General features: G+C 34.1%; 1 protein-coding gene across 1 annotated transcript; it reads left to right on the top strand.

The window, feature by feature from the left end:
- The first annotated feature begins 475 nt into the window (after positions 1-475).
- On the top strand, positions 476-10,639 carry LOC117108852 (putative Ras-related protein Rab-33). The gene is made up of 2 exons (XM_033251022.1): positions 476-896; positions 7,971-10,639. Exons 1-2 carry the CDS (start codon positions 663-665, stop codon positions 8,448-8,450), a joined length of 714 nt encoding a protein of 237 aa, XP_033106913.1. The 5' UTR covers positions 476-662; the 3' UTR covers positions 8,451-10,639.
- The last annotated feature ends 5,387 nt before the right edge of the window (positions 10,640-16,026 follow it).

Genomic DNA, 16,026 nt, shown 5'->3' with positions numbered 1-16,026 from the left:
GAAGTACTGTATTATTCTCAATTTATGTATAGTAATAGCGCCACCAATTTACAGTAAGCGAGTCGAAAAGAGCAAAACAAAATGTGTAGTGTTGAACATTTTTTACTTTGTTTAATGGCAACAACATATTTGCAAAAGTGAAATACTATAAAAAAAAAATACTATGGTAATCCAAATTATTCAAGAAACCTAAATATTTAGTGTATTGTACTCCACTACTACAATTTTCACTACTACAATTTTACAATTACAGTGCGATTGTTTTCGTCTGCTTGTATTGCATACTGTTGAATAATTTGTAATATTTGGTCACATATTATACCATTTAAATTACTTTATGTAATATAATTATTATTTAAAATAATAAATAGACTAAAATAATTTATTGTACAAATATTATGCAGAATTTATGTTGTAATATATTTTGAAATATTCTATTTTTATGATACTTTCGAACGAGGCTAGATATTTTATATCTCGAGAGACACCGTGATGGCTGACTTACGAAGGGTGGATGTTTGATAGCCTGTATATTTGGAATACAACATATTTTTATGTAATACATTTAATAACACGAGAATTGGGATACATAAACCATCAGATTATAAGTATTTTGTGGGCATTGTTTATTTGGACGATTTGAAAGTGCCACTTCAACTAGGATGAGTGATAATAAAGGTGACACGAGCGAGCCCACCTCAACCCTAGAAAACCCATACGATGAATCTGACAAACAAAAACGTATCTTCAAGATTATTGTGATAGGGGATTCTAATGTTGGAAAGACATGCCTTACTTTTCGTTTTTGTGGTGGAAAATTTCCAGAAAAGACTGAGGCTACAATAGGGGTAGATTTTAGAGAAAAGACGATCGATGTTGATGGCGAATCACTTAAGGTACTGTACCAGAATACAGCTTCAGTAGGCTAGGCCTAGGTAATAATTAGCACCTACTACTACTACTAGGCCTACTACTACTACTACTGTAACTAGCCTAGGCCTTGCCAATAAGCTGTCTCTTATACACATCTAGATGTGTATAAGAGACAGGGGGGGGGCTATCCACTTCTCTCTTCCTTTATCCCAGGAAGCTAGGCCCACTAGGCAAACTACTGTAGGTAGGTTAGACCTAGAATAAATTAGGCCTATCCTAGGCTCTAAGGAAGAAATTGGCCATGGACCTAGCCTAGGCAGTCTGTGTTTGTACAGTATGATGAATGTTTATGGATGGCCTAGGCCTGTTTTCTTTTCCTCATTATTAAATAAATTCATGGTCATGGATCAACTACTGTTTTATTATAGATAGCCTGGGCCTAGGCAGGCTCAGGTTGACACAGAACTCAATCAACTCAACTTAACTGGTCGACTATGAGCGCTTTGTGAAACTGAACACAGCTAAGGAACTGGAAGTCGGGAAAAGCTGTTGACGTGTTCAGTTTAAACACTTTATTGTTTCACATTGGTCTACCAGAATGTATAAATAAGGCCTGTTCTGTGCAGGTAACATATCCTCCACACGCAAATTAGGCCTAAAAATCTGTCCGCGCATATAAAAAAAATACGCGCTAATTTCACCACAGGTTTTGTGGAGGTTACTGTACGCTTTTACTCGAGTCGAGTGGCCAAACGGTAAGGTAGGGGTGCCGCTAGCTTCAGCCTTACCATCGGTGCTGGTTCCAGCCGCTCCTCACCCAGGGTTGGGTTGGTGGAACCAAGTCTTTTTGGATAAGGACTTAAAATGGAGGAGTCGCAGCGTATAAATCTGCTCATGTGCACTTTAAAGAACCTGTTGCATCTTTCGGAAGAGTAGGGCCTGGTTACCCTGATGTTATAGTTCATTTCAGCCCCTATCGCTGTGGAATGATGTGAACATGTAACTAATATAAGCACCTCTTTACGGCTGCTAGGTAGTCATGGACCAAGCTCATATGCAATTCTGCAAGTTATGGATTATTCTCCTACAGTACTGTGACTCTACCTTTACCTAACCTTCAGTGGATCTGTTTTCCTAGAGATTTTCAGTGCAAATTTGAGCTAGTTTTTGAGGTATCATCTGTGCAAAAATTAAATTACTTTACACTTACAGTAATGGTGGTCCAGGAGGAAAAAAAATTAAAATTAACTTGCATGTTGTACAAGGTGTGGAATTACAGTACAGTAGGCCTACAAAAAATACATGATTCTTTTTGCATTGCCTATATACAAAAAAATGCCAAATTTTTCCTACATCGATGCATGAATTTACAGCATAAAAATACTGTATGTTTTGCAATAAGCATTGATGCTAATTGCTATTGAATTCATGGTTGAGACCTAATTTCCTACATATAGTCATCCTGACCTCATTTTAAAAGACACTTAATTAGTGATGAAGATAACCGTACTGTACAGTAGATGCAAATACTGTTTGAGTTATTACATCTTCTCACTGGCTTTATTGCCTCTGAAAAGGTCATCAAATTTGTTGATGAATCAGCGATGTTTTTCAGTCTAATATCACATCAGTGACAAAATTGTCAAAGCAAATTTTGTAATATACTCTTTAAAAATACTCTTGACTAAGTACTGTCCGCAATGAAAGATGTTACTTATTTAAAGTATTCAACTTGCGGACTACAATTGATTTGGGAGATATTTTGTTTAGTAAGAAAAATATGACAAGCCTTACTGCTGTAGTCCACATATAAAACAATAAAGAAAGAAGTACTATGGTGTTTAAGACTACTGTAGTTGAGATTTTATTATTGCGAGCTTTCGTACACACATTCTACTAAACTCTGTCTACATAAATTTTCTTTAAAAAAAAAACCTGTTTTCTCATAAATAATCACGTTGTGCCTATTGTAAATACTGTAATGGTCGTGATTTGATATCATCACACGGTAACCCCTCCCCTTCCCCCGTTTTGCCAATAAGTTTTTAAAATTCCAATGCATGAATGTTATGTGCTACTCACTTTTTATCTGAAAGTGTTGCGACCCCTCCCCCCCCCCTTCACCCTGTTTGAAAAATTCTAGAACTGTCCCTGAAGGTGTGTCACATGCTTTTGTCAAATAATATATGATAGTCTGGGCTTGTTTCTATAGTAAATTTATGCTCCACTGACTTGTCATCAAAGAGAATCAAGCCTCCCTTTATGATTGCTAAGCCTTACCCCTGGTTTAGTTGGAAGGCATGTGAATGTTCGCTGATATTTGTGCACAGACCTTGATAAGTACAGTAGGCCTTCACGTGGCTGACTTTTCCACTGCTTTATGATACTCGATTTCTAAAGCGCATGACAATGTGTTTTCAAATACACTTTTTTTTTTTTTATAAGAACACATTTTATAAGAACACTGAGGCTGAAATTGCTTGAAAATTAAGAACAAAATAAGAACAAATTGAGGCTGAGGTAAAATTTCAAATGAGGTTTTTATTTTTTTAAAACCAAAAAATTATATCTGTACATTATGTGCAGTAGGTGTGACTATGCAATACCCTCTATAATACAGTAGGTGTACCGCTCTGACATTTGGGGCCATTTTTTGTGTGGTCACTTTTACCTACATTCCAGTACTGTGCATACTGCCGTACAATTAAATAATTTTTTGTTTAAAAGGTGTGTAAACTAAGAACAAAATAAGAACATTTTAAGCCTGAAATCTGCCAAAAATTAAGAAAACTTGAGCCTGGTATTTGACATCAAGGGTATGTCAAACTGCAAAGTGATACACAATTAACAAGAAAAAAATGAAATAAGCATGAACATAGAGAACAATATAAATCAGTGAGCACTTTACAAATTATGTTTTCAGAAGTATAAAGGCCTATCCTTTTGTATCATGCTCATGTAGGAAATGATTGTGGGTAACTGAATACTGGAGAATACACAATGATAGTAAAATCATTATTCCTGATAGACAGTGGCAATAAATGCATTCTACAGTTTTTTAAACTCTTCTTCAGGGGTGTGAAAATCAATCGCCTTTAATACTATCTAGTGAAAACTGTCAATACTGTGGCATTGCTTTCTGCTAGGATGTACAGTATGTTATTTTGCTTTGAATTCTAACACCAATTTGATAAAGTATTAATTATGTGTGTAATTTAATTATTCCATAGGATAAGCTAAAATTTCCCCTCCCACAAATAATCACAATAGCTAAACAAAATTACAGTAGGTGTGTGTTTTTTACCTTGCCTGCCATTTTCAAATAATAAGCCCTGATACAGTTTATGCCTAAAATATGGTCTGATGATACTCTCTATGCTGGCCTACAGTGTAATAATCACCTACAAATGTACTGTTCTGTAGGCCGTTATTATAAAGACTCAAGAGACTGCAAAATAAAAATGTGTAATATTCTTACCAATACTTAAATGTTGTTGCTACCTGTACTGTATGATGAATAGTGTAGTTTTATTTATATAGCGCACATACAGTATCCATCAAATGTAAGATTCTCAGGGCACTTGATATGTGGACTAGGGACTCGATCAATTACTTTCTTCGCCCCTAAGGTTCCTGTCATGTGCTACCTGGTAACCCGGCAACAGCAACTCTCGTCGTCAACCCAGGGGCTGTCTGTTCCAGTACACCGGGGTATCCCCCTACTTGTCTCGAATGATTTACTGGGTTCTTTATAGTGCACATGAGCCACTGTATACACTGGGCATATCAGTTTATAGTCCTTAATATCCAAGAAGACTTGTTCTACCACCGTGTCGTTCGAAACAGCGCCGATATTATGGCTATAGGTTTCAGCGCCCCTGCTAACCGCATCATCCTGCTAACAGTACAAGATTATTTTTTACCTCTGTCCAGATTATTAAAATTTGATGTGACAAAACCATGTGACATGATTTATATGGTTATGATGACATCACATAATGACCATATAAGCACATCATGACTTTACAGTATATGGGCGTACAATGGTGTTTTTTTTTTTTTTAAATAAAGTTTGATAATCTGGGTTAAAGCTTTACACGTGTGTGGCTTTAGCTATTCAATATTATATATTAATCTTTAATTTATGCATCATATTATATTGTTTGCTTTCTTCATTATAGGCGATCAGTATTATATTCTGTGTTTGGCATCATAAATGTAGGCCTGCAATACCAGTAATAATAATTCAAATCCTGTAGCATTCTCTTTGTTACAAATAGCAAGTGTGAATATATATAGTACAGTAGGCCTACCATTAACAGAAGCATTGCAGGAAACAGGATACTAGAAACACTATACAGAATAATTGCTACCCTTGGCTTTAGGCAATGACATGTGACTTTACAAGGGAGCATGCAAATATGTCATTAAAACTAATATGATTGACAAATTTTGTAAATTTATGTGGAATTTCAGTTTATTTTATTACAGTACAGTTATTGATATTAAAATTACAGTTTATTGCGCCCAGGTTTCTAATTAAGAACTTGTGCTTTAGGGCATGTGGTGGTTATTGGCAGTGGTGATTTTAGTAAAGATGTTGCTAGCGTCACTCTTAAGGCACTTGGCTGCTATCCTAAAAAAACAGGGATCATTTAAATACCGGACCAGGAGTGACGATGAAGATGTCATGACAACAAAAAGCACTGTGTTGTGTGTGGGATAATAAATGAAAAGACTCACAAAATTGAAATACCATTAGCGATGATAAATTATCAGTGTATTTAATCAAGTGACAATCTACATTGATAAATCTTACTGCTACTTTGACCTTTGACGCTTTGACCTTAAATACTGATCATAATGGATGCTGTACTGTATTTGTCTAATAGAGGATGACGCTTTAAAAAAGTACTTAACATTACAGTATAAATTTCAGTAATACTATAATAGTAATGACTTGATGGTGTCCAATTACTAAGTCCTGCAAAATATAGTAGTATGCTGAAAGTTCATGATGAATAATAATGATGGAATAAATAATGATATTCATACAGTTAATGTCCCTATTCCTATTGCATGAAATAAAAATTTAAAATGCATTAGTTTACAATGCTGTGCATGCATGGAGATAATAGATTAGTTTGAGAATTTAGTAAAATACAGTTTTGAGGATAAATATATTTTTTATTATGCTTAAAAAATACATTAGTTTACAATGCATGCATTAAGAAATTAGATTAGTTTGAGAATTTAGTAAAATACAGTTTTGAGGATAAATACAGTATATATTTATTATGCGTTATTAATTGTGATTATGATCTACTGTATGTAAATGAGCTACTGTTTTCTTTAACGCATCTAATGTTATTTTACCATGCATGGAGAAACCCATCGTCACCAACTTTCGGGAGACATTTTCATGCTGTGCTATAACATGCATGAAAATATGACAAATTTCGGAAGATTACAGTAGTTATTTTTCGGGAGATTATTATTTGTTTGTGATAGAGTCGAGAGGCCTTCCTTTGCTGGAAACTTACCAAGATTTTCGGGGGACTTAGTAGCAGCACCCATGTGTTAGGTATCATCCATTATCATTATTATCATATACGAGTGTACAAAACATACCCTTCCCTTTGACCTCCCTCCCCCCACCCCCTGAAAGTACAGTGTGCACAATAAAATGATTTGTGTCATTTTGAGATAATCCTTTTTATAAAAGAGTAGTTATGCCTACACTTTCAACCTCCACCCTAAAACATATGCTTTGTACTCATTGTGAAAGTGATGAAAATTGCTGTATGTACGGTCCCTTATGGTTGCTCAATTTCATACTCTAATTTATGAATATTGCATTTATTCTGATTATGTTTCATTACCAAAATGCATAAATGGAATGAGTTATAAAAAATATCAACTGTTATCATTACTCAATTATAGCGTGACTTCTCAGACTACCACGGACAATCAGCAGATGGAAATACATCGGGAAGCACGCAGAGCGAGCAGAAATGCATTCATCAACTGACAATGTGCTGACCATTAGGCAACACAACACCACTCAGAATTAGTGTAATTTATTATTGTGTGTAGCACTAAAAAGTTATTGCATTTTTGTGGTTTAATTTGTATGACATCAAATTGAAATATTCTAGAGAGTTTGTACTCAAGGGGTTTGGTATAGCTGGATTATCAATTATTCATGGACCACTAAAATGATGAAAGATTGCTTTCGTTCATTATGATAAAATGCTAGAAAATGATAATTTACTATAATGGAGAGGTGATGCAATAGTTCTGAGGAAACATTCTATAAAATGCATTATGACACAGTGGCCTTAAGTCCCATCCAACTATCATAATTGACAACAACATGTGACATGCCTATGGTCATGATGGCATTGCATCATGGCCATATTGATGACATCACATCATAGCATCTACTGTATATATAGGCACATCATGACTATCTATGGGCATAAAATATATTTGGGTGAAAAAAAATTGTATAATACTGTATGAACAGTGTCGAACTAGGACACTTTGTGTTAAGTACTGCACATTTTATAGATCCCTATCTGTAAACAAATGAACAAATCCTTTTGTTCACAGAGTAATAAAAGGATAATTTGAAAACTTCAATTTGTTGATTATGATAGCAGTATACAGTAAGCGTCGTTCATTTGGCATGTACTGGCGCTGCTCAGGGGCAGACCCAAGATGGTTCTGCCAGGAGCGCTTATCCATCTTAATAGACAGAAAGCCAGGTGGAAAAAAAGTCCTGTGTCACACTCCGTATGGGCCAGGTGCCATGCAGTGGTCTGGGGTACAGATTATAAAAATCATTTTACCATATTAATATACTGTGGATGATTTTTCTTTGTTTGATTTTGGTTTTAGATTTCGCCATGACAGCAGATCTTGAAATTATGACGTGTTGATTCTGAAAGAGATGAAGCGCATGTCAGTGTATTGGCAACTACTGCAAATTGTCCATGAATATTTTACACAGTATGTCAGGTATTGATTGGTTGTCATATTGTATAATTAATTGCATTCTGAATAATGAATTCTGCTTTTTTTTTCTCTTCTAGTTACAACTATGGGATACAGCAGGGCAGGAACGTTTTCGCAAGAGTATGGTACAACATTATTACCGCAACGTTCATGCTGTTGTCTTTGTGTATGATATGACTAAACTAAGTACATTTGAAAGTTTACCGACATGGATCGATGAATGTGATAGACACTCTCTCTCACCGGATATACCTCGTGTTTTGGTCGGCAACAAGTGTGACATACGAGAAAAGGTTTTAGTCACAACCGGAATGGCGCAGAAATTTGCAGATGCAAACAACATGCCGCTGTTTGAAACTTCAGCATTGGATTCAAAAGAATCAGAAAATGTGATAGCGATATTTATGACTCTTGCGCATAAACTTAAAACGCACAGGCCAATGATGTTACCATTGTCTACGCCGGCCACAGATGCGCACAAGTCTAGGATAGTACGAGTAGACGAAAAGCCGCATTATGAATTTGAGAGGGACTCGGACGGCCCATGTCCGTGCTGAAAGTATATTTATCCAACGAAAAACAGTAATGCATCGTCTGCCGAAATAGTCAAAGATATAAAATATTACACAATATTTTCTTGTATGTGAATTGTATAGGATTGTATAAATATCTTTGTGTAACTTATTGTCTGTGATATATAGTTATATATAATATTAATATGATTGTACACTATAGTTAGTATATGGACACATGTACTGTGTAGATTAGTAATAAAGGTCATAGGTCATTTAAGTAGTCTTTAGCTCTGTTGACCCTCAACCACGTAATGAGTAGCATTGCATATAATTATGTCGAATAGTAGCCACCAAGATAGGCTTGAATATGAGTACAGTTTGCCCTCCAATTTAAGACCGCTCTAATTATAAGACCCTCTAATTTGAGACCACCTTTTCAAAGTATCAACTAGCATTAACAATTTGCAACACAAATTAAACTTTCTAATTGAAGACCAAACTCTGTGGTCTCAATTTGGGGGATGAACTGAATTTGACTAAGTGCCCAGTAATTTGGTTTCAACTAAGAGCCCTGTAATTTTGTTCCACTATACAAGTTAAATGCATGAATAAATATGAAGAAGCTTCACACTTTCAGATTATGAACAATCCTGCAAAGACTGTCGCTTGCACGTTGTTCCTACGGTCCCATAAAAAAAAATCGCAAAATTACAGAGAGTGTACACGTGTGCGTTTGTAGAACAAGCACTGTTTCAAGACCTGTTCTGACTGGTCAACTGTTAAGTTCGGTTGAGATTCCGGAATGCTCCATTTCAAACAGCATTTTTTTATGTACTTATGTCCTAATGTTTTCGGATCCCAATGTATTGAATTTTCAGTTTCATTCAGTTGATTTATATTTAATAGTTAAAATCAATAAAATTGATGGCCTATAACTTGGATTTGTGTGTTAAAAGATGACTTATTTTGGACAATAATGGTAGATTAAAAGTTATAGACAAAAATTGCTTACATAACCACTATAATGATTCTACTGGAACACTAACCATATAAAGCAGGGAAAATCAAATTATTCCTTTATCTGTATAGTTTTGGTGCATTTTAATATAATTTCTATATTATAAAATTCTATTAATGTAAAAAAACTCATCACAATTATGTTATGTTAAAATTTTTAACCTTCAAAATTGTATAATGCCATAAAATACCCAGTAAATATTCATTATCACATGAGGTATTGCGAATGAATTATTAAAATACTAAGTTACATATTTTATTCAAACAATATTATAAATGATATATTGTACAAAACTTTCTTTTTGTGGTATTTATAGAATTTATTGTGTTATTACTGTATACTTTCAATTTTTGTTTCCAAGGAAATCGACTTTTTATATTCATGCTAGATATTTAATTATTGTTGTAGTGATGGCATTTTAGGCTACGTATGTTTAATACTTATGCTGAAATAGTGCAGTAATCATGTTTTTTGTAAAGATGGTAGATTGCATCCAGTACATATAATCACTGAATAGATGGTATTATTATTATTATTATTTATAATAACGACATTGTCATAATAGTGATCGACCAAGGGCCGATGCGATGCAATGCAGAGTGTGCAAAGATAAATATGAGAAAGCAAAAAAAAACTAATATTGAAGAATTTTGATAAGGCAAATGGAAAGGTGATTATTGGCTGACAGCAAAGAGTATAGAAATGCAAAAGCTCCGACTGCCCTCATTTTGTATGCATGCAATGGAACATTAAAAAAAGCTCATCTTTTGAAGGACACGCCCTTCATGGCAGTAATTTTGAAATTGGATAGCATTCCCAAGAAACACAGGAGTCGGACCTCTTGTTTGTAGTTCTATTATGTGCTCTTTGCTGACCACATGAGTTGAAAAGACCTTGACTCACATTGTCAAAAGATGAGTGCAAAGGGCGCCCCTGCAATCAAGTGATATTTAGCATTATTTAGCAATGACAATATAATGATTCCTACAACACACCAAAATATTTTTGAATGCAATGTAAGTTTGAATATATTATATTAAATATAATGTAATCTATTTTTGTGCCGTTTACTGTCTCCGAGTGTGACTATACTTTACGTAGGTTGATGGAACGTTGCCAAATATGAATTATGTATTAATTATGGTGGTAATGAATACTCTGTGACTGACAACTCTTTATGTTGAATAGTAAAGTTGTATTTTTGAAGTGTGAACAATCCAAGTCCATATTCATCTATGATCTCAATAAGCTATTTCGTAGTTTGAACTGCGCATGCCCATATCCAAGGTCAATCTGTATTAAACCTATGTTGTGTGTCAACTGACCTTCAAGAAAGAATCAAGATTCATGTAATTTTATTTTTCCATATAAAGAATACAGAAAATTGTATTGCTTGGCAGATGAATATAAAAAAATATATAGTGCAGTAGGCCTACAGTGCCAAAATGCATAAAAAGAATACAAGATTAGTACATAATAAAAACAAACAATTGAAAGTGAATAATTAATATAAAGGAGAAGAAAAGTAAGAAAAATGTTTAAATGCAGCTGAAAACCTTGATATGGGCATCAAATGTTTGAACTATGAATTGGCTTATTTGTGATGGTACTGTCCTGTAATCTCCTTTTCAGTGTCTAGATACGGGACCCCTGAAAAAAAAAAAGTGGGTGAGGGGGATTTTCCTGATGGGAGAATAAGTGGGCATTGACAAGGGGGCCATCCAAATCCCCCGGAGTGTGTCCTGTAAGTGAAGCCCTGAAGTTCCAAAATTTGGGGATTGCATAGAGGTTTTTGTTTGCAATTAATTGTGTTAAGCAACAGGACAGATGGGGGACTTGCATAAAATGACAAATATTACACTAATTGTGAAATATTGTTAATGATTATTGTGTTAACAATGAAAATGGTTGATTTTGAAATTACTGTATATCCAAATGTTGAACTTGCACCGACACATCTGTTCCTTCTTTTCATTTTTTTTTTTCATTGCTTTTTGTGAAGTCATTCATTTTTGTGTAGCATTTTTACTGGGTCTCACTTATATGTATTATTTATGAGTGGAGGTTGATGTAAATTATGATGGTAAAGCATGCATTATTCAAAACTGACCGTAGTGTAGTGAACCAATAAATTGAGTATGAGGAGAGGAAAGGGGTATTTAGTCTCATCACTGCCATAATTTGTATGAAATGGCCTAGGAAATGGTTAGATTTAGTTGAGGAAGCAGAAATGGATCAAGGGGAAAATGGTATTCACTCATTCACTGGAAAGAGGGATTATGTTGGATTTAATGTGCCTTTCGACAAATTTAAAAAGAGGAAAGGTTTGTAAGGCTGACCTCTCATATTGAGGAAGAAGAAACAGGCTAAGCAGGGTTTAATCTGCCGTGTTCACTGTCATATCTTAAGATGACGTGTTTAGGTGAACTTGCAGGTTTTATGTAGCCTTAAAATGTCATTCTGAACGTAGAGAGAGTAAGTTTGTAGGTTGGTTGTGCCATTGGTGGTCACTGGATTTGATCTGAAAAGAAATTAAGAATATGGAACTATATCCCTATTCCAATGGAAAATGCATGGTCCTATTTAGTATTTTAACCCACTTGTGAAACTAATTTGCCTTCATAGGGATTTATCTCCAAACCCCTCCTCCCCCTCCCCCAGCCTACTCCCCATGCTTCATTCAAATCTAAGAGAGAGATGTCAGCAAGGAAAGCCAATAGTGAAAGAGTAGTGACACAGATTGTACATTGAATTTCTTGATTAATAATCATCTATTCAATCCTAAAGTTCTGGACAGGTTTAATATACATGTATCACAAACAGTACTTTATTGAATGTATCATGTAAACATTATACATTATAGCTGCACCCAATTGATTTTCATATATTATTACATCAATAATATTTACCAGTCATTGTATAAAGTATTTGCCTTCTAATAGCCAACATGCTCTAGTTACCAGTACCATTAAGTTGTACCCTTGTAAACCATTTAATGTAAAAGACGACAAATGGCATGTTCCATATTTGATTACCATTTTTAATGAGTGTAGTCATGACACAGTAAGCTTGTACAAAATTATCATTTTGTAGGTTTAACTGCAGTACCTGTGTCTCTTCAATATATTTGAACTTGCTTATCATTACTAAAGACTGTATTTTGTTATACTGTACTATTTGACTCTGTTCATTCAGCTCAAGAGTTGGTGATTTATATTTTTTTACTGTGAATTACTCCAATTTGAGACCCCTCTAATGCCAAGACCAGTTATTCAAAGAACCAACAATCTTCAATATTTTCACACAGAGCAAACACGCTAATTGGACAGTGACCAAACCCCAAAACCACCGTACATTTTCAGGTCCTAAAGATGGTCTCAAATTGGCGGGCAAACATACACTAATCCACCAAATACTGTCATCACCGAAAATGTCTTTTATAATAATGATATCTTATTGGAAGTATTTAACATCAATTGAGTACACTATTATAAATGAATTGAATATGTTTATCTTTTCATTAACACGTGTCTACATTATCAATTTTTTTTGGTGACAAATATCTGTGATGTTGCCATATTTGGGCATGAAGATGTCATATCTCACCCATGTATAAACATGGCCAAAGGTATTTGTCACATACTTGATGGTAATGTGAACAGACCTTTATAAGTAGAGTAACATATTGACAGGCAGTTCAAATATCATATTTTTTATGTAGTATACTTTTTCTAGTATTCTAAGTTTAAAGGACTTTTCAATATTTTGGTATCTTGTACACTTTTGTTGTATTTTTCATGAACTTTGATCCAGGCTGTGCAATAAGGAACTAAGGAGGTTTTTTTAATTCACATATTTAAATTTTCTTTGTGGTGATGTCATCATGGCCATATTTAGGCATGTCACATGTTTTTATCAAATAAGATTTGATAGTCTGGACAGGGCTCAACATTAATTTGATACTAAAATTCATATAGTAAAATAACATATTTATAATCACCCGTTTTCTTTTACAGAACTTTACTCTTTTTACAAAGCATAACACCCAACAGTTCAACATACATAAAAACATCACGATAATATACATCCGCATTGTCTCTAACTGAGAAACAATGCATTTGTCTCTAAAGTCTATTATGCACTGTGGTATTAATTTATAATGGGATTTGTTCTAGAATTGGATTTAGCCAGCCTCATTATTTTCACATTCCTTGATGTAAACTTTTCTAAATACAGATTTTTGTTGTAACACAGATAGCTGTAGATATATTTCAGTGTAATTGAGTCTGTTTCATGGCGGCAAAGATTTACTGTGATTGGTGAATCTTTTATTTTTATTCAGTGGCGTACCATAGGGGTGCATAGGGGACTGGGGTTCCTATCCTCCCAAAAAAAAAGCTTAAGCTCCCAACCACACTGGAAAGTTTTGAATCAAAAAAGTTATATGTTAAAGTAGATAAAAATATTCTTGTACCACCTTCTCATTTTATCAATGAGCATCTGTGGAATGTACTGTATGATAAAAGAGTAGTACTGTATTGTAATCATGGGATTGATAATATTTAACATAGTATGCTAATATACTTGCACGGAATACAACCTATTGAATAAATATTGTTTATTATTTTTTAAAAATCAACTCTACTGTTTACTGTATTTTGTTTCCTTTTTCATTCATAATAAGAAAGTTTTTAAATGTAATTAATAATAATATATTACTGTATTTATATATTATTTAATAATACCTGGCATATAATTGAAAGTATTTTATGTATTTATATTAGTACTATAATATTACTATTTTATTATAATTATCATTATTATTTATTTATTTTATTTATTATAATTATACATTGTATTGTTTCCTTGACAGATAAACAATAGTACAGTATAAATTTGCAGTTGAACACATAAATATTTCTGAAAAAAATTTGGTGTGTTGAGGATATTATAACTAAAATGCAGAGCTCGTCTATGAAAAGGCGTCAACTAGAGCCATAGTCAGTGTCCCGGAATAAAAATCCCTGGTAGGGTGGTTCACTGGAAGAAATTTTTTTTTACCTAGTATTACCTAAATTTTGCTTTTTAGACTACATTTTATGGATTGTCAGTAAAAAATAAGTTATATGTTATTTTGGTCCGATAACCTTCATAGTAGTGTCCAACGATGTGGGCGGTGGGGAAAACATTCCCCTGCCCTCCCCCTGGGTCCACCACTGAACCCTGCTAGCGCCACCACTGAATTTTTAAGTCATGTGACCAGTGTAAAGTGTTATGGGAAAACACATACTTGAGCATAGTTATAATATATTAAATAATAATATTTTTAAAAAAACATTGTATTTGTTTTTATCTGCTGGATATCAGTCAGCAAGCAATGACATGTTTGGTTCAAACATAATTTATTAAAAATTATTCTATACCAACATTGATATGATTTCGAACAAATGTCTCAGTGTTGCACGTAATATTTCATACTGAATAAAAGTTTTGACAAGTGGAAGTTAATAGAATACCAATATTTGTTTTATTTGTCCTGCATCACACAGAAACTTATGCTACATAACGCCTCTTTTCCATTAGGGGAATGTATTCACTAAATCGACAATTGACAGAATTATTGACTTTTAAGAGGAAAATCCAATTTCGGAACTTACAGAGGGGAGTAATCATGTTTTAATAAATGTCATCTTCACGTATAAAGAGTTTTTAATATCCACTCATAAGCGTGTCCACATTCTTACTTGATTTTGTGATTGTCATGAATAAACATTTTGAAGATACAATTCATTATATTTTTTTTTATCACGTAACAATATTGTAGTTTTAACAGTTTGATTACTATAGAGGGCGGCAGACTGAAATTTACCGACATCAGGAGCAACCTTTTTGTTCTTTGTATAATTGTCGCTTGATTGTACTACTACCGGGTATATTGTATTATGATTTTATGAACGCACCACCGTGCAGGTGTATGTCACTGTTCTTAGAGTGAGTTCTGAATAAAAATAAAAATAATCTATTTGGGTATGCACTTTAGAATCAGTGGCACTCCATCACGGTGGTGCATCTTAACAACAAGAAAAAAATATAAATTACAATAAAAAAGAAAGACATCTAAACAACAAGATAATCAAATCAGCTAAAACTAAAACATAGAGAAAATAGTTCTATTTTCCCTATGACAAAAAGAACATCATCAGTCTCTAGATGACACGTCTCTCTCCTGCAACAGTCGTAAAGAAGACGGAACGCCCACCAGAGACACTCATCAGCCCGGCTGGTCGCAACAGGGCTGTTACAACCAAGAATGTACACCCGCACTGGTACTACAAAAGAGAGACCCGTCACTACAGCTGAACAAAGTGTAAAGAAGTTCTAAAAAGTCAAAACAGCGAACAACCATCGTCCGCAACAGAGCAAACCCTCCCTCTTTTCCCACTCCAGAACAATTTGCACTTTAGAGCTTAATAAATCATTCCTAGCATTCAATGCTCTCTTAACATAAGGTTTGCAAAATTTATCAAAAATATCATGAACATCATAATTATAGTCACAATGCACATCTCCCCCAAGAAAAATACTTAATTTTTTACAAAG

The sequence above is a fragment of the Anneissia japonica genome, unplaced genomic scaffold (assembly GCF_011630105.1).
Source record: "Anneissia japonica isolate Jap-2015-1 unplaced genomic scaffold, ASM1163010v1 scaffold6417_len956965_cov193, whole genome shotgun sequence".
NCBI lineage: Eukaryota > Metazoa > Echinodermata > Crinoidea > Comatulida > Comatulidae > Anneissia > Anneissia japonica.
Note: the sequence above shows the minus strand (reverse complement) of the source record. Positions and strands in the feature narration are given on the sequence as shown.